The sequence below is a fragment of the Sapajus apella genome, unplaced genomic scaffold (assembly GCF_009761245.1).
Source record: "Sapajus apella isolate SASKATOON/1434 unplaced genomic scaffold, GSC_monkey_1.0 scaffold8, whole genome shotgun sequence".
NCBI classification, from domain to species: domain Eukaryota; kingdom Metazoa; phylum Chordata; class Mammalia; order Primates; family Cebidae; genus Sapajus; species Sapajus apella.
In genome coordinates, this window is record NW_022436948.1 from 15,241,610 (window position 1) to 15,261,612 (window position 20,003).

The following is a 20,003-nucleotide window of genomic DNA, read 5'->3' on the forward strand; positions in this document are numbered from 1 at the left end:
TATGCATCTCAAACAAAAATTAGCTATTAAACACTCTTACATTATCAGGCTGATTTATATGAACAAACTGTGATATCCTTAATACAGTCTGAGTTATTTGTGATTTTATGGCCTCAAAAAGACTCACTGAGAATTCAGCTTATTGACTGTTTCAAGTTCAGATAAGAAGAAATAAGAATGAACCAATATTTGGATAACAGAAATGTAGCAAATGTTGGATTAAATCCTACTCTATAAATTGAAAGACTTATTGAGCCATTTTTCTGTCTTAAAAATGTAGCTCACTAAGGCATAGTCAGGGTAGTGCACAGATTGTGGTTGCTATGGTAGTTACTGTCCATTTACTTACAATTTCTTCAATAAACAGTTTTTAATTCCCTAGTCAGTTGCTTAGAAGAACTGAAACATCCCTTTTAGGAAATTTGTCTTTGATAAAATACTTAGAAATCTCACAAAATCTCAACACCATGTTCAAAGCCATGTAAATTAAATAAATTTTTAGTTTCCCAAGCCAAGAGACAGGTGCTGTGTGGAGATGAATCAAGAGTAGGCTCAATGTTGTGTGTGTTTCACTAACTCAATGAGGTCAGCTGAGGAGTTCTATGAAGCCCAGGTCAAATTTCCTTACATATGTTTCTCCATTCTGTCATTTCACCATGGTGCCTTTATTTCAAAAACTTTGAAGACAATTTCAATTTTAGGATACTCTTTTAACATTTCAGAAAGTCACAGGAGTTGGACTAAATTTTTAAAAATCCACCCCCTCAAGTATTTATCTTTTGAGTTACAACAGTCCAATTATACTCAACATTTTAAAATGTACATTTACGTTGTCATTGACTATAGTCACCTTATTGTGTTATCTAATAGTAGATCTTATTCATTATTTCTAAGTATTTTTGCTGGGGTGGGGAGTTGGGGGTGGTTAGTAAGTACAAAAAATAGAAAGTTTTAAAAACGGTGCTATAATGATCTATTAACAGATCAGTAGACAGTGGTTAGAAATTACCTCAGAATAAGTGAGTACAGAATAGACATAGAAGAACATCAGGAAAGCGGTAATAGTGAATACGAAGAGGAGAAAGGAAAAACAAGCATTGATTGAAGTAAGTGAATGGAAGACAGAGGGGGTAGGGGAAATGTAAGCAATAAACTGCTACCTGGCTGTTCCTATAGACACTGAGAAAACGGGAAGAAGGATGAAAGGTGAAATGAGAATGAAAATTGAGGTCATATATACACTACTGAAAAAGGATAAAGAAAGAAAGTAATTGGCTAGAGTATGCAAGAACAGAGGCAGAGGCAATCTGCAGTTTTAGTCGGACTTTGAATAAAACCAATTATAAAGCAGAGTTTTGGGATTTGAATGGAAAACTGAACTGCTACTCTGATAAGCCTGCATAGGAGCTGGATTTTGTGCCCTCAATTTCTAAAATTAATTCTTACATATATTGCAACCAAAAGGTTCTGAAGCTGGTGTGCAAAGCCAAAAATAGCATAAAAGCAATTGTGAATAAAATGCTAAAAATCAACATATGCTCTCTTTTTTTGAGTCCTTCAGCTACTGTACCCAGCAGGGCATTAAAGTCATTTTGATTTCAAATGTTTTCATGTATTGTGAATATAGGCACTTTCTGAAGACCTCACCTTGATAAATAAGTTTTCTTTTTTTAAAATTACAGATTCAACATCTGTACATTGAAAGAAATAGCTGTAAACTTAGTTGAATGTAAAGTTATCAGTTGGGAAGATGACAGACAAAGGAAACGATTAATTATAAAAGGAATACCATAAAGTGTAGATGATGTAATATACCTGGTAATAGGCAATTCAGTTTAGCATTTGGAATGTGCATATTTTGAACAGTCAGCCATTTCTTCTCATAAAAGCAAAGCATGTAAGATCAAGCATGTCCTGAATAAGATATTAAGTAAGCTGAAATATTTTAATGAGAATGAGGGCCTCTCTCTGCATCGGGAGACAACAGATATACCAGTTGGAACATCAAACGTAATACAAATAACTGCAGCAAAGTAGGGTATGCAGGTGACTCATCACATGCTCTGACCAGGGTATATAAGCCTCCTTCTACACGGGCTGGTATTCACACTCAGGATATTGCCTTGAGCAGCAAACCAGCTCACCACTCCTGACACTATGAGCTACTACGGCAACTACTACGGAGGCCTGGGCTATGGCTGTGGAGGCTTCGGTGGCCTGGGCTATGGCTGTGGAGGTTTCGGCGGCCTGGGCTATGGCTATGGCTATGGCTGTGGATGTGGCAGCTTCCGCAGACCGGGCTGTGGCTGTGGCTATGGAGGCTGCGGATACAGCTCTGGCTTCGGAGGCTATGGATACCGCAGCTGCCACCCATCATGCTATGCAGGATATGGATTCTCTGGATTTTATTGAAATCCTTCCTTGACAATCAAACATGAGAGGCCATAAGAAGGTCACCCAACTGCAATATTGACTGCACTAACAAACAAACGAGGTCACCCTGGATCAATCCAAGATAAAGGGCAGTTAGCATCTAAGAGTTTTAAGAATATCTATCATTCCATAATTTGTTGCTTCATGTCTCTGGATGTGTCTTATTTCTACCTTTATAGCTGTGGGGTTTCTCTGTTTCTTTTACAATAAATTATGCCAACTTAAAGCAAATACATGGCTTTTATTTTATGCTTGACTCAAAATGGCAAAGTGGTTATTTGTAATTATACCCAATAAAAAAAGAACAAACTACTATACATATAGAGTATATTATATATATTGAATTTTGTGTATACATGCACCTATCTATATGGCTGTATGTGTATGCATGTATATATCTGCATTCAAAGGTCACAGTTGACCTCAAATAGTGTATGAGTTAGGAGTTAGGGGTACTGAATCCCCCATGAAGTTGAAAATCCACATATAACTTTTGATGCTCCAGAAACCTAACTACTGGTAGCTGACTATTGACTGGAAGCCTCAATGATAACATAAACAGTTGACTAACACATACTTTGAACTTTATATGCATTATATATTGTATTCTTACAATAAAGTAAACAAGAGAAAAGAAAATGTTATTAAAATGATAAGGAAGAGAATTTATTTTTGCTGTTTGTTAAGTGGAAGCAGCTCATCATAAATGTCTTTATCGTCATTGTCTTCACATTGAATAGGCCAAGGAGGAGGAGGAAAGGGGGCATTGCTCTTGCTGTCTCAGGAGTGGCAGAGGTAGAACAAAATCTGAGTATGAGTGCATTTGCTTAGTCCAAATCCATGCTGTACAAAGGTAAAGTGTACATATGCACAAATGAAAACTGTAACACTCAACTGAAAAGAAGCTTTTTTCTTTGGAACACTGAATCATATTGACCATAGCTTTTTCATTTCAGTGCTCTCAGTTAGATAATGTCTGTGTTTAAATTCAGTCCTGAAATATTAACTTTATAAACTTTAATATCTAAATGGAGACCAACATGAACAGCATGTACTCCTACCATTTGTTCAAAATGTATGTTTATTTGGCCTCTTTAATGGTTAGAAAAGCAGTGATAAGACAAAGCATATATCTGAATATACATTGAAAAGGAACTTTTTGTGACTTTCTATCATGTTTTCTTCCTGGTTCATTGTGGTGTGACGTGAAATTGTTCTTTCATATTATCAGCACCTTTAAATATTTTGCAATACACCAAGGAAATACAGAAATCACTGCCATCACTTGTGAAGTAATTAATATTAAGGCTGTGACTGACCTGAAGCTTTAAACACTCTAGCCAAGTCTTTTAACCTCCAACAAGCAAACATAGAACTTTTTGCGTTGCTATTTCAAATAGTATGTGCCTATGAAAAATATGTAATAAAATATTACATATAAAATAAAATATTACATATAAAATTACATATTTTATTTTATGTAATATTTTATTACATATTTTTCAAGGATAATATATTTCAGTACTGAAACAGTCAAGCAAATTCAAAAATACCAGGAAAATAATATAAAAGAACTGTGGAGCATGTAGGGGTACTATTATAAAGGTTTCCCAGTGCTTACCCTATTACCACATTAAATGGGGAAAAAAAAAAACTCCAAAAAGTGAAATCATTTGCTAAGGATCAAAAATGGCGTGAGAGGGAGAACCTAGACCAGAGCCCAGTTTTTCTGAATATCAGGCATTCTACTTCCCCATGCTCACCATCCCATTCATTTTGTGCTTCTCTTCTTGTGTGCTGTCACATAAAGTACCTTGAAGGCTCATGTGTGTCTGAGGAGTTTAATTATCACAGCCAAAGGACCACCTCTATTTATTTTCATTTGTAAACACTCTGCTGTAGAATCTTGAACATAGCAATTTCTAATTTAGCTTTATCCATGTAAAAACAACTAGTCAATAATGAAAATCCAATATTTTAACATTTAAAAAAAATCATAAGCATTTGAAAAACTCTGACTTGTTTACTGAACATATGGATGGATTTGCTTAGCCAGAAACTATGACCAATTCTTTTATTCAATTCCAGTGAGATGTTGTAGTTTCACAATAAATAGATCTCGGTAAAAATATCTTAGTGTCTCCATTGCGGAACTGTACTGGTTACTTTTACTGAGTGTGACAGAATTTCACATGAAAACTTTTTTACTCCCTAAGTGATAAATAGCATCATAGTCTGAAGAAAGACTGTCTATGTCAGAAGAAGAACAATTAATATAACCATTGAGAGAAAGTAACGCTTTTAGTATGACGCAATTTTATCATACTGTTACATCTCTAGTTGTTAGATTGCATTGATTTGTGCTGAAATTAAAAGAATACCTTTAGAATACATTTCCTTCCAAGGAAAAGCTATAACCTGGTCTAGAGAAAATGCATCACAGGATCATCAGCCCCACAACTGAGAAAAGATGTAACAAAGCAAAATAGGCAGCATGATGTCATTCAACCCATTTATCTGTGATTTTATAGCTATCTTTTGAAATAACGAGAATTAAATATTCAAGTTAGCTACTGTCTTTTGATTTAGGATGGTCTGTAAAAATGGAACAGGTTCTGAAAAGACATGAGAAAGAAATTGAGAATAAGATGTGAGGTAACAAAAGTTTCTCAATTAGGACAAAAAAGCATAAAACATAAAATATGAATATTAATACATTGTGTCTTATATTAAGATATTCTATTTACATTTAAACAATATTTTAAAGTGGAGAAAAGAAACCACATGCTTGGAGAAAACATTTTCTAACCAAAGCTTTTCAAAGTACCGATATCCAAATACACAAAAAGCTCCCACAAATCGATGCTAGAATATAACAAACCCACTTAAAAATGGATGAAATACATGAGTAGGTACTTTAAAAAAGGAGAATATCTAATGGCCAATACACATATAAAATGGTGGTCTGTATCATTAGTCATCAGAAAAAAACTAAATTAAATTAATACTTAGATATTACTACATGTCCAGAATAATAGTCAAAGTCTAAAAGTGACAAGCATTGTCAAAGATGTGGAACAGCTAGAATTGTCTTACATTTCTCAGGATACTGCGCAGTTCTTGCATTATGGATTAGACTGTAAATTTAGGAAACTAGATTTTGGAAAATTATTGACAAGACGTTTTGAAGCTGGTATTAAAAACTAGAAAGATGGTTATCTCTAGGGAATAATATTTACCATAATGGAGCAATGGAACATGTTGTGGATTAGGGTGTGCTTGGTGTAGATAGTGTATGTACATATGCAAAAATTTATCAAACATTATACTTACATTTATATTATGATATAATTATTATTGTGTACGATATGCTTCAAAATAAAGAGCTAATACAAATGAAATAAAATGAAGGTTATATGTTCCTCTAAAGTCAGATGCCATTCTTCTTCTTTTTCTTCTTTTTCTTCTGCCTCCTTCTCCTTCTCCTTCTTTAGTAGAAAGGAGGGTTCACTATGTTGCCCGAGCTAGTCTCGAACTCCTGGACTCAAATGAACCTCCTCCCTCAACCTCCCAAAGTACTGTGATTAGAGGCATGAGCCACCTCACCGAACTCTCATTTCATCTTTAAATCCCTATTGTTCAGATGCAGTCAGAGAATTACTCATGCCTTTGAGAGACATAGATTTCAGAATTTATTCATCCATTCACCACTTATGTACTATATTGTTACTACATGGTAATTATTGCAAAGAAGTATACAAATTCAGTTGCGAAAACGCATCCTTTGAAAATTACTTATAAGACTAAAAATAACTGATCACTATATTTGAGATCATAGTAAGAACTTAAAGGTTGGGGGTTAAAGTTAAGGGCACAACTGAATTAACCATGTTTTGCGTCAGCTGTGGCTGTATGTGACTAAATTCTCTAGATTCAGCTGAGGACTTGTACCCTAAGTTATTTTTTCTGCCTGTTATTTTGTAATATTATACATACATTTTGAAGATTCTGAAAACATTTCTAATGTTCACGGTATCTTACTGAACTTCAAATAGCCCTTTGATTTAAATAATCTTTTAATATCATATGCTTTAGTAAATATTTAACAGCTTAGTAGTCTAGCATGATATTTTCTGGGAAGAAAAAGGTGTGTGTGTGTGTGTTTAAAGCACAGAATAGGCAAAGGAAATACAAATGAAAGCTGATATGGTAAAAGTAAAGATACTAGAAGAATGAAGCAAAAAAAATTATCAAATAAATGAAAATGGATGGGGACCAAAAAGAAATTTTACATATTTCCAAATTTCACTTAGTAATTATAACCTAATGGATGATGGGAGGACAGAGGCTGGGTGATATTGTAACTGAATTTTAACATACCGACTCAAATGGCCAAAGTTCAAAAGACTGACAGCAACAAATGCTGGTGAGAATGTTGGTGAGAATGTGCAGCAGCAGGACTCACATGCATCGCTTATGTGAGTGCAAAATGAAAGAGTAACTTTGGAAGACAATCTGGCAGTTTCTTACAAAGCTAAACATGCTTTTACTATACAATCCAGTAATTGTCCATTTTGGTATTTACCTGAATGAGGTAAAACATGTCTACACAAAAACCAGAATACAAATGTTTATAGAAGTTTTATTCATAATTATCCAAAGTTGGTAGCAACCAACATGCTCTTCAATAAGTGAATGGATAATCTTTCTATAGTATATTCATACAATGGAACATTATCCAGTGATAAAAATAAATGAGCTATCAAAAAAGGAATGGATAATCCTAAAAACATATTTCTAATAAAAGAAGTCAATGTGAAAAGGCCACAATACTGTGCAATTCCAACTCCAACATTCTGAAAAAAATAATCAGTAGTGTTTAGGAGTTTGGGAGAAGTGAGGAAAGAGCAGGTGGAGAACAGGCAATTTTTAGGGCAGAAAAACTATTTTGTGTAATACTGTAATAGCTGTTACATGACTTATGAATTTGTCAAAACCCATAGAACTGTATGGCATAAAGAATGAACCTTAATTAAACTATGAACTTTGATAATATAATACCACACATAATACAGTAACAATATATCAATACTGGTTCATCAATCACAATAAGCATACAATACCAATGGCATATATATATATATATATATATTTTTTTTTTTGGGGGGGGGTACAGTCTCTCTCTGTCACCCAGGCTAGAGTGCAGTGGTGCAATCTCGGCTCACTGCAACCTCCAGCTCCCGGGTTTAAGCAATTGTCTGCCTCAGCCTCCCGAGTAGCTAGAATTACAGGCATCCACCACCACGCTTGGCTAATTTTTTTGTACTTCGTAGTTTTAGTAGAGACAGGGTTTCACCATCTTGGCCAGGCTGATCTCGAACTCCTTAGCTCGTGATCCACCCGCCTCAGCCTCCCGAAGTGCTCGAATTACAGGTATGAGCCACTGCACCCAGCTGCAGTATATTAATAATACTGAGAAACATTTATATGTGTGACTGAGTATAGGTATATTCTGTATTTCATCCTTAATTTTTCTGTAAATGTAAAGCAGTTCTAAAAATAAAATCTATGAATTTTAAAGAAAGATTGCATAAGATATCAGATATATGTGTGAGGAAATGGTGGGAAATGCTGAATATAAACACAAGGAGGAAGATGAAATGTAATATACGTGTTTGGGAGCACCTTGGTTTGGTGTCTTATCAGAAAAATGGGTCAGAATTTGAAAGAAATATTTTGGTCAGTTTTTAAAGCTGCTTTTGAGATAAATTTTTTATTACTGTTTTTTAAAATCTGTTTCTGAACAATGTTGTTCCATCATTGTCAAGATCATAGAACTATAGAATGCAAAGAGTGAATACTAACCTAAACTATGGATTTTAGTTTAGAATTATATATGAATATTGGTGCATAAATTGTAAAACACAGAAATTTTTTTTATTAGTCAAGATAGTACGCAAAGAAAAATAGTAGTTATAATGTTCTAAAATTAAAGAAAATATACACACTTTTTTTCCTAGAATTCTTTATTGGTGTTCAGAACAGTTGAGTTGATGTCTTTTGGCTTTCAAATGCTTCTGTTTCCTTATCTCCACAGGAGTTAGATAATTCACCTGTAGGGTGGGGAGCTGAGGAATGAGATAAAAGGGTATGATAGATTGTAGAGCTTTGCATTTGACCCATTTCTTTAATTTAATTTGTCAGTGAAGCATAGCATTTCAAAGAAAACCAGAGATGAAGGAATATTTAACTGAAAAATACAACATTATAAAATATGATTGATGTATATGTCTAGCTATGAAAAAATTTATTTAGGGTCTGGTATGCCAAGACTTTAGATACAGCAATTTCTTCTCATTAAGTGATGTAATAACTTTTAAGGGCTGCCCTAACCCAGCAACAAAGCAAGCTCAAACAATTTAATGAATATGAGGGCCTCTTCTTGTGTCAGAGGAAAATGAATGATTTGTGTTAAGTAGCTAATTAAAACAGATACACACACAAAAAAATCAGATATGCATGTGACTCATCATGTGCTCTGACCAGGGTATACGAGCTTCCCTCTACACCTGCTGCCATTCATACTCAGCACTTTGCCTTGAGCAGCAAACCAACTCACCACTCCTGACACCATGAGCTACTATGGCAATTACTACAGAGGCCTGGGCTACAGCCGTAGAGGCTTTGGTGGCCTAGGCTATGGCTACGGCTGTGGATATGGCAGCTTCTGCCAACTGGGCTATGGCTGTGGCTGTGGATATGGCTCTGGCTTTGGAGGCTATGGATATGGCTGCTGCTATCCATCATGCTATGGAGGATACGGATTCTCTAAATTCTACCCTGAGGACCCAACATCAGAGGTCATAAAAACATTCAAATTAACCAAATATTGAATCAAGTAAGGTCGCACTGGATCAGTCCAAGATAAAAAACATTTAGCATCTAAGATGTTAGGAATATTTGTTATTATTTTATAATTGTCTATATTATGTCTGCTGACATCCACTATCTGTACTTTCCTAACTGTGGAATTGCTCAGTTCCTTTTGCAATAAATTGTCTCAATTTGAAATAGCACACATGGTTTCTGTTTATTTATTTATCTATTTATGTAAATGCTGACTCTCCATTTCATTGCATATTTCTTTTCTTGAGAGCTTCCCAATAATCTTAAAATTCTCGTTACATGTTCATGTAACAGTCACAGCTGAGTTTATGACGATTAGTCTACTTTTCACACTATATGCTTCTTTTTATATAAGATTTTGATGAATCTTGAACCTCTTAATTTCTAGCATATCTGGATCTAAATAAAAGTAATTAGTAAACAAAGATAAATTCAAATGGTATAAAAATATTAGGAAGAATTAGAAAGGCTGAGACTTATTTACTAAACATAAGAATAGGTTTATACAGCCTGCTAGTAAGACCCACACTTTTAGTCAGTCTAAGTACGTACACTGCCCCTTGACTGGATCAATAATTCCATTGGAGGACTACACTACTTAGTTTGACAGAGGATGACAGTAGCTCTTCCATTTTCCTAATTGTGAGTGGTATTTTACTTCAATACAGGAAAAGGTCTTCTGTAGCTATAAATAAGTATAATAATCAATTTAACTGCTTAGAGAAAGCATTTGTTACTTCTAGTACCATGTAGTATGACCAAATTAATTGAACTTGGATTCATTGGTTTTATGGGTCACTGCAGGATTTAAAAGAAGTATTGCAGAATATCTTTACTTTCAGGGAAGAGCTTCGTTTATCTTAGGAAAAACCCATTACAACAAGACCATAGCCCCAAAATAGATGCATATTTGGCAGTGTCTGAAACCTGTTTGATTTACTTGTGATTATGTTGCTTTAGCTTGAGTTAATAAAAAATGTAATATTCAAATTACCAACTGCCTTTTTAAAAATAATCACAAAAATAGAACAAGTCTAAAGAAAACAGACAAAAGTTTTAAATAACAATGTGAGAGGTAGTCAAAATTTTTAAAACTAGAACTGAAAACATTAAACATAAAACAAAAAGATTTTAAAATGGGAGTTTATTATATTATTGCATTTTATTTATGTAAAGATACCATTTTAAGGTGAAAAAATCTACATATTGAATGAAAATATTTTTAATACATAAATCTGTATTAAAACATCTATACCCAAATACATAAAGATCTCCTGAGAATAAGTAATAAAATATTACTAGCCCAATTAAAAATGAACAAAATACTTAATCAGGCATCTCAAAAAAAAAAAAGATATCTAAATGGCCTATAAGTATATGTAAAATTGCTGAATATCATTATTAAATAAAGAGAAATTAAAATAATATTTAGATATCACTGTATTCAGAAGAATGGTCAATTCTTTAAAGAGTTTGAAAATGATCCGTGTAGGGTAGGATGTGAAGCAACTGAAACTCTCAAACATCCCTGTTGGCACAGTAAATTTAACAACTCTTAAATATAATACTGTATCTTGAGACTGGTAGAAACTATGGAAGCTAAATATATATTATATAATATATAATAGTATTTGTTATTTATAATGATATATAATTATATATAATGTATAAAATAAGTATAGATACGTTACAAATTAGCAATTCCTATACCAGCTATAACAAAGTTATAGGAAAGGCTAGGTCTAAAAATAAGGATCTTAGCTGGGTGTGGTGGCTCACTCCTGTAATTCTGGCACTTTGGGAGGCCTAGGCAGGTGGACTACTTAAAGTAAGAAGTTTGAGACCAGCCTGGCCAAATGGTGAAACCTCAGCCCAGTAAAATACAAAATTATTTTGCATTTGGGAATGGTGATGCATGCCTGTACTCCCAGTTACTTGGGAGGCTGAGGCAGGAGAATAGCTTGAACCTGGGAGGTGGAGGTTGCAGTGAGCTGAGATAGTGCCACTGCACTCCAGCCTGTGTGATAGAGAAAGATTCTATCTCAAAAAAATAAAAATAAAAATAAATAAATAAAAAGAAAAAGAAAAGAATAAAAGAATCTTTATAAGAAGGCATATAGCATCTTTCTTTGTTCATGCTCGCTGCAAAAACAAAACCAAATCAAAACTGAAACCCCCAAATTCTTCAAATATAGGTCTACCAGAGCAGAATCATAAATCAGTTGTGCTCTATTCATGTAGTAGATTACTTTTCACAAATTAAAACAACAAAATTCACATTACATATGATAGAGATCTACCAAATAGACAGTGATGCACAGAATAATTGGGGATGGAAATGGAAAATGTCAGTATACTATATGAGACCACTAAAGTGAAGTACAGAACAAGAAAACCTTATCTAGGAAGTTAATAGTTACTCTACCAGCAATAATATTAGCTGGTAGAGTCAAGAGACAGATATAGGGAATTATGGTATGCTTGATATAGGTGGTCCATAAGTATAAGCAAAGTATCACCAACTTGTATACTTAAGACTTAAGTATTTTTAAATATACCTTAAACAATAGCAACAAAAAAGCAAATAAAATGATAAGTGATTTGTTCCTCTAAAGAAAGCAAGCTATTTGAGCTAATTTCTCTTCTAAATCCTTATTTTTGGATACATTTATAGTACTGTTCATTCCAATGAGATGTAACATTTTTTACCTGTAAGAACTTTAGAATTCATTTGTCTATTCAACATTTATATATTGAGTCTCTATTGCATGCTGGTCATTGAACTGCAGACAACAAATCTAGTTGGAGAAATGTATAATTTGAAGCTATAATTCGAAAATTACTCATAAACTCATCAAAAGCTGAACAGTGTATTCAAAATAATAAAAATCCAATAAGAAATTATATATTTAAGCTTAAAGCTAAGGGCCTATGTGGGTGGGGTTTGAGATCAGCCTTAGGTCTAGGTGACTAACTTCTTAGAGTCAGCTGAGGTACTCTTTGTCTTTAATTGTTATTTTCTTCATTCCGTGTTTTCACATTATACATACTTTGGGGGATTTCTAATACATTCACAGTGGTAACAGTCTCTTACTGAATTTCCCAGGTTCCTTGGCGATGGCATATATTTGCAACATCTAGTGCTTTAATAAATACTTAACATCTTAGTAAAGATTAGTTAGCTATTTGCTTTTTTTTCCCCCATTTATTTAATTTTATGGCATTTCAGGTTTTGGGGTACATATGAAGAACATGCAGGATTGTTGCATAGGTAGTTATTTTCTTTTAGGAAAGAAAAGGAACGTACAATAGGTAAAGAGAATATAAAGGCAAAAATATGAAAAAATGAAGATATTATATAATATACAAATTTAAGTAAGTATTAAATGAAAAATGATGGGAGGCAAAGAGAATTCATACATTTCATCATCTCACTTAGCCCCAGACCCTAATGGGAATTAAAAGAGTGTATTGATAAGAGGACAGTTGTGTGGATCAGGGAAAGGGAATGATGGTGTTTATAAGAGAGGGGGGCAATATAACCTGCATTTTTGGTAGCACCTTGGATGTTTAATATGTCAGTAAGGGAGTCAGGATGGATATGAAAAAAAATTTTTTGAATAGTTTGTAAAGCTGCTTATAAAATAAATTTTTGATTACTGTGATTTGACTTCAGTGCTTGAGCAATATTCTGTTATGTTGTTAAATCAAAACGATTTTTATTTTTTAAACTAGTAAAACAAAATAAAAGAGAATATTCATTATGATGACCAATGTTCTAGAATAATAGGAGAATGATGGCTTTAACTTTTTTACCCGGTGAAGTTCTTTACTGTTATGCATAGCAGGGGACAGATGGCTCCAGTCTTTCCAATGTATTTTTCCCTTTGAAAAGGGACCTCACCTGAGTACAAGATACCTCTGAAAGAATGTGATAAATTTCACGGCCTTGAATTTAACCAGGGTCTTTTATTTAATCATAAATGAAGCAAAACAGTTCCAGGAAAGCCAGAGATGAAGCAATACTTAATTTCAAAACATAGCATTACCAGCTATGTAATACAATATGCCTACGAAGAAGTCTATTTGAGGTCTGCTGTGTACAGACTTTGAAGCTACAGCAATTTCTTCTCATAAAAGTGATGCAATATGTTAAAGGGACAGCATAGCAAGACAGCATTGGAAGCTCAAACACTTTAATTAGTTTGAGGGCTTCTTCAGATGTCAGGATTGGGTCAGCTAAGCATAACATGCAGAATTACACTAAAATAGACAGCGTTTGTCACGTGATCTGTCAGGGTATATAAGCATGCCCGCACAGATGTCAACGTTCACACTCAGAACCTTGCCTTGAGCAGCAAACCAAACTCAATACCTGGGACACCATGAGTTACTACGGCAACTACTACGGAGGCCTGGGCTGTGGCTGTGGAGGCTTCGGTGGCCTGGGCTATGGCTATGGCTGTGGATGTGGCAGCTTCCGCAGACGGGGCTATGGCTATGGCTGTGGCTATGGAGGCTATGGCTATGGCTGTGGCTTTGGAGGCTATGGATATGGCTCCTGCTACCCATCATACTATGGAGGATACGGATTCTCTGGATTCTATTAAACTACTGCCCCAGCGACGCAGTGTTTCAAATTACAAGAGGACATTCCAAAGCTGACTTCAACCATTGGACAACCAAGATCATGCTGGACCTATTTGCACAAAATAATTTAACATCTCAGAACTTCAGGCAATTTTGCCATTTACACTCATATCTCTATCATAATCCTAGTATCGTCTACTTTTGCTTTTATAACTGGTTGAAGTATCTATCTTCCAATAAAACATTCTAATTTGAAAACACAATATGGTTCTGTTTTGTTCATGAAACTCAGTTATATGTATGTGATGACAGTTACATTCTACTCAATTGTCAGCGAGAGAAGCTATCTCCTTGGTTGAGAATCTATGTTTTTTCACATACCTCATAAACATGCATGCAGATAGATAAATAAATACCTCCAAAGAATAATAGATTAAAATGACAACAAGAACTTCAAAATGGTTAAAAATCTGATGTTTTTCAACATTTTGCTTTTACTTAGATAATATTCAGATTTAAGGCAACAACAAAAATTAATACCAACTTAACATGTCTATATATTTGTATATCAAGCATATATATTTTATTTAATTCAGGACGTATTTGTCAAGTAGCTACAAATGTGTAACAAATCCTTTTATTCATTCAAAATTTGTTTCTTTTTATTGTAAAAGCAAGCAAATGGTTACAGATCAAACCATATTACTGGGTTAATTATGAAAGTTTATTATCTTTCCAAGAATTACTGTATTTGGTATAACCTCACCCTATCATACTTTTCTGCACATTAATTTATTTGACATTTTCATTGAACAACTGATGTATGTAACTATTAAATTAGTATAGAATTTTTTTCACATTGGATTAACCTATTTAGCTCAAAACATTTAACTGATTTTTTTCAACTAGCTTTTCTATTATCTTACTTGATCTTCATGGCATGATATGGCTATCTTCTTCACCATTATCATTATATCAAAAAATTTGCAACTTAACAAAGGAAAGAAATAAGTCTTTGTTGTCAACTAATTTATTTTTTAGCCTAAGCTGATGACAAGAACACTTTGATCCAAAGTGTTCTTACAAAGCTTTCTTACAAAGCTGAATTTCAGTTAAACCACTCCCCTTATAAAAATAGGAAGGGGGGCATTTTGTTGATGAAATTTTAAACAGACATAAATGAATATCAACTGTTTTCTAAAGTAAAATGATATATTCAACAAACAATACAAAATCAAGACATTTTGTTTGAATCGGTCAAAACTTGTTAAATGTGTTTGATTGAGTCACATAGTAGCATCAAATGTTGCTGAACTAGAACAAACATTAAGCGGTAGCAGTTACATTCATTTAATCTTTTAGGTTAAAAACCATGACAACAGCAAAAACATTCAGAAAACTTACACCAGTTCTAGTGGCAGAGTCAGGATCAGGGTTATTGCCAAGGTCTTCTGAATGCAGGTGCCACCATGACGTCTTTATTCCCATCGTGTTTTCTCCCTTCATGAACCAAAGAGGATATCTTGAAAGTTCTGCTCAGTTTCCATAACATGACTGAATTTACAGGGGACGTAAAGGTGGTTTCTTAGAATCACTATATCTATAATATTTTACTGTTCTGATTTAGAGAATTGAACCTCTTAATTTTGATGTTATCTTCATCTAGATTTCAATTGTAACATCTATATGCATATCTATATGTATGTATATATATACTTATAAGTATACCTATATTTATCTGTATGGGTATATCTATTTCAAAAGATTAAAGTTTTCATTTGAAAGTCGCAATGTTAAACTTGTTTAGCCATGTGGTATCAGCTATTTTTCTAGTCAATTCAGTCTGGGTGTTACAGGAAAACAATATGTATAAACGGAAGGTACAGTTGTGTGTTTCCATTATTTTGCACTTATTTATTCAGGTTAACAGTTTCGAAGTCAATGGACATGCTCTATAGAGCTAAAAATAAAAACATCCATCAATGTGATTACATTGAGAAACATTGTATATTATACTTTTATTCAAATGCATTATCAAATTTTATTACATCTTATTTATTTAATTCATTTTTATGTGTCTTAAAGAAAAATGTTTTGAATTTATGGAAAAATGTCTTTATCTTTCAAATAAAAGTTATCATTTGGCCAATAGAAAACTTAATTTTCAGGGCCGGGCGCGGTGGCTCACCCCTGTAATCCCAATACTCTGGGAGGCCGAGGTGGGTGGATCACGAGGTCAAGAGATCAAGACCATCCTGGTCAACGTGGTGAAACCCCATCTCTACTAAAAATACAAAAAAATTAGCTGGGCATGGTGGCGAGCGCCTGTAATCCCAGCTACTCAGGAGGCTGAAGCAGGAGAATTGCCTGAACCCAGGAGGTGGAGGTTGCGGTGAGCCAAGATCGCGCCATTGCACTCCAGCCTGGGTAACATGAGTGAAATTCCGTCTCAAAAAAAAAAAAAAAAAAAAAAAAGAAAAGAAAACTTAACTTTCATTACTACACACATGAACCAGGATCTCAGTTTCACAATTAGCTCATTATCTTCCTGGAGAAACCTTCCAAAAAGTAACATAATAGAGAAATAATGGTGCAAGTCATTGAGTCCATTGAATTCAGAGAAAAAAAAAATCAGAAAAGTAAACATTTCTCAGTTTCCAACTGAATTTCAGAATCACTATCCAAAAAAGATATTATAATTGTTCTACTTTTTAATTAGGAAAAAAGCAGAAGTATTTGGGTGTTTTGGTTAACATATTTCACAGCATTATATAATCATATATGTGCATGTATCTACCTATGTGTATTTGTGTATCACAATGAGATATATCTTATTATTTTGTTATTTGAAAATAGTAAAACAGGGCACATTCTATTAATTAATATTTCATTTATAATAAATAATAAAATGTGACTTTCATTTGTAAAATCCGTTGGATTATATTTCCCTTGGACATGGTTATATGCATCAGAAACAGCAATGTACATTATTAGCCTAACATGAAAGTTATAAAATCTAGCAGGTTTACTCAAGAATTCATGAGGTTCTTAAACTAGTTAGATTTTTTTTTTTTGTTAATTGTTTGTTTTCAAAAACTACCTGTGGAGAATAAAAAAAAACTGTCCAGTTTTCTTTGTCAGAACAAAAATAAAGGTGTAACGAATTTTGAGTAGGAAGTGGAAGAAAAGTGGTATCTGTAAAGCATGAAGACAAGGTAATCTGAATTTCGAGGTAACATTTTAGGTAGAGCAAATTCTGGAAAAGTGCAGAATGGTATAAATAGACTTGTTTGTGACAGTCTCTCTCTGTCTCCCAGGCTGGAGCGCAGTGGCACGATCACAGCTCACTGCAGCATCAACCTCCCAGGGATCAAGCAATCTTCCTGCCTTAGCCTCCCGAGTAGTTGGAACCACAGACGTGAATCTTCACACCTGGCTAATTTTTTAACTTTTTCGTAGAGACAAGGTCTCCCTATATTGCCCAGACTATTCTCAAACTCCTGGTGATATAATTTGGCTGTGTCCCCATTTGAATCTCAACTTCAATTGAGTCATGGGGGCTGGTCTTTTCCATGTTATTCTAATGACAATGAATAAGTCTCATGAGATCTGATAGATTTATCAGGGGTTTCTGCTTTTGCTTCTTCCTCATTTTCTCTTGCTGCCGCCATGTAGGAAGTGCCTTTCACCTCCTGCCATGATTCTGAGGCCACCCCAGCCATGTGGAATCTGTAAGTCCAATTAAATATCTTTTTCTTCCCAGTCTCAGGTATATCTTTATCAGCAGTGTAAAACAAATGAATACACCTGAGCTCAAGCAATCCTCCCACCTTGGCCTTCAGAATTACAGGAGTGGGCCATTGTGTCCCACCGGGGGAGAATATTTTTGAAAAGCTGTTCAGGCTGGTGTAAAAGTGAATTTGTTTATTATGTTGATAAGCCAGAATGATGTTTTGCAAGCTGTTATAGAAGTTAAAGTAGTTTTATATTATGCCTACTATGTGTTTTTCATTACTTTGTATTTACCACAGCTAATCAGAAAATTTATTTCTTCAAAAAGCTTGTTTTCCTTTGAAGGAGGGATAGCCTTAATTTCTCAACTCAATAAATATATTTGATATTTGAAGGCTTTACTAGATTTAAAAGTTTTAAACTTGATCAATGTATTTAAATCTAAGTGGTGGTAAAATAGAACAATCTAAGGAATGATATAAAAATGAGAAATGAGAAAATATTTAATGAAAACACATTGTCAAATACAAATAATTCAATATGCTTAGTGATGAAGAATTCTATGTACGATTTTTAAATTGTGTAACTGAAGATGCAGATTATTTTGTCATTTAAAAAAAATGTATTGGTTGGGCATGGTGTCTCACGCCTGTAATCTCAGCACTTTGAGAAGCCAAGGCAGATGGATCACTTAATGTCAGGAGTTCGAGACCAGCCTGGACAACATGACGAAACCCTATCTCTACTAAAAATACAAAAATTAGCTGGGCGTGGTGGCAGGTGCCTGTAATCCCAGCTACCTGGGAGGCTGAGGGAGGAGAATCACTTGAACTCAGGAGACAAAGGTTGCAGTGAGCCAAAATCACACCACTGCACTCCAGCCTGGGCAACAAGATAAAGATTACATCTAAAAAAGAATTTAAAAAGTTCAAGGGCATTCTAACCATGCAACTAAGCCTGCTCAAAGATTTTAATGAGTTTGTGTCTCTCCTTGTGCTAACAAACAGATTGATGATTTGCATCGAGTAAATAAATAAATTGGAATGCTGTGAAAGAATAGCCATATGTTTATCACATATTCTGCTCAGGGTATATAAGCATTCCCTAAACATGCTGATATTCATACTCAGGTCCTTGCCTTGGACAGCAAACTGAACTCACTATCCCTAACACCATGAGCTACTATGACAGCTACTACAGAGGCCTGGACTATGGCTATGAAGGTTTTTGTGGCATGGGCTATGGTTACAGCTATGGATTTGGCAGTTTTCACAGACTGGGCTATGGCTATGGCTATGGCTATGGAGGCTGTAAATATGGCTGTGTCTACAGAGGCTATGGAGATGGCTGCTGTTGCCCATCATGGTACAGAGGATATGGATCCACTGGCTTCTACTAAGCTGCTGCTTTAGTAACACAGTGTCTGTTACCTTAAGGGGATTTAAAAACAAGTTACTAACTTCTAAGATACAATGGGGGTACAGGTATAAATGTGTAAATGCTCCCATTCCAAAGGGAGAAATGGGCCAAAACATATAGGCCCCGAACAAGTCCAAAGCTCAGTAGGCCAGTCATGAAATATTAAAGCTTCAAAATAATCTCCTTTTACTCCATGTCTCACATCCAGGCCACACTGATGCAAGGGGTAGACTCCCAGGGCATTGGGCAGCTCTGCTTCTGTGGCCCTGCAGCGCATAGTTCTCCTGGCTGCTTTCACTGCTAGCATTGAGTGTCTGCAGCTTTTCCAGACACACAGTGGACTATATAAAAACATACATATGTATATATGTATATGTATACATAAATACATGTATATATACAATGTATTATATACACATATACATATATGTATATTATATATGATGCATATGTATGTATGTGCATATGCACATATATATGCATATACCACATATGCATATATACATATATGCATATACATATACATGTATTATATGCGTATATAGGTATATATGTATAATACACATACATATAATATATATACATATATTATGTATATATGTATACATATATACATAACATATATATGCATATAATATGTTATATAATATATGCACATATATATGCATATATTATATATTATATGTATGTGTATTATACATATATACATATACGTATATAATAATGCATATATAATACATATGTGTTTATATGTATATGTATTATACATATATGCATATATGTATATATGTGTATATGTATTATATGCATATATATTATATGCATATGAATATATATATCTATATGTATATATAATATATACACACATATATATAATATATATACATGTATATATACATATACATATTCATATGTATACATAT

The 20,003-nt window shown here is 34.1% G+C and overlaps 2 protein-coding genes and 1 pseudogene across 2 annotated transcripts; all 3 read left to right on the plus strand.

Annotated features, from left to right (window-relative positions):
* Positions 1-2,118: 2,118 nt before the first annotated feature.
* On the plus strand, positions 2,119-2,659 carry LOC116550679 (annotated as a pseudogene).
* Positions 2,660-9,065: 6,406 nt separating this feature from the next.
* LOC116550680 (keratin-associated protein 19-8-like) lies at positions 9,066-9,326 on the plus strand. The gene has a single exon (XM_032276671.1). It carries the CDS (start codon positions 9,066-9,068, stop codon positions 9,324-9,326), a length of 261 nt encoding a protein of 86 aa, XP_032132562.1.
* Positions 9,327-13,683: 4,357 nt separating this feature from the next.
* Positions 13,684-19,060, plus strand: LOC116550683 (keratin-associated protein 19-3-like). The gene is made up of 2 exons (XM_032276673.1): positions 13,684-13,857; positions 18,969-19,060. Exons 1-2 carry the CDS (start codon positions 13,725-13,727, stop codon positions 19,058-19,060), a joined length of 225 nt encoding a protein of 74 aa, XP_032132564.1. The 5' UTR covers positions 13,684-13,724.
* Positions 19,061-20,003: the final 943 nt, after the last annotated feature.

Excerpts from the sequence above, each read along its gene's own strand:
- LOC116550680 (XM_032276671.1), top strand. The coding sequence starts at position 9,066 with ATGAGCTACTATGGCAATTACTACAGAGGCCTGGGCTACAGCCGTAGA.
- LOC116550683 (XM_032276673.1), top strand. The coding sequence starts at position 13,725 with ATGAGTTACTACGGCAACTACTACGGAGGCCTGGGCTGTGGCTGTGGA. Across the intron at positions 13,858-18,968 it reads CTATGGCTGTGGCTATGGAG|GCTGTAAATATGGCTGTGTC; the intron begins GCTATGGCTATG and ends ATGGCTATGGAG.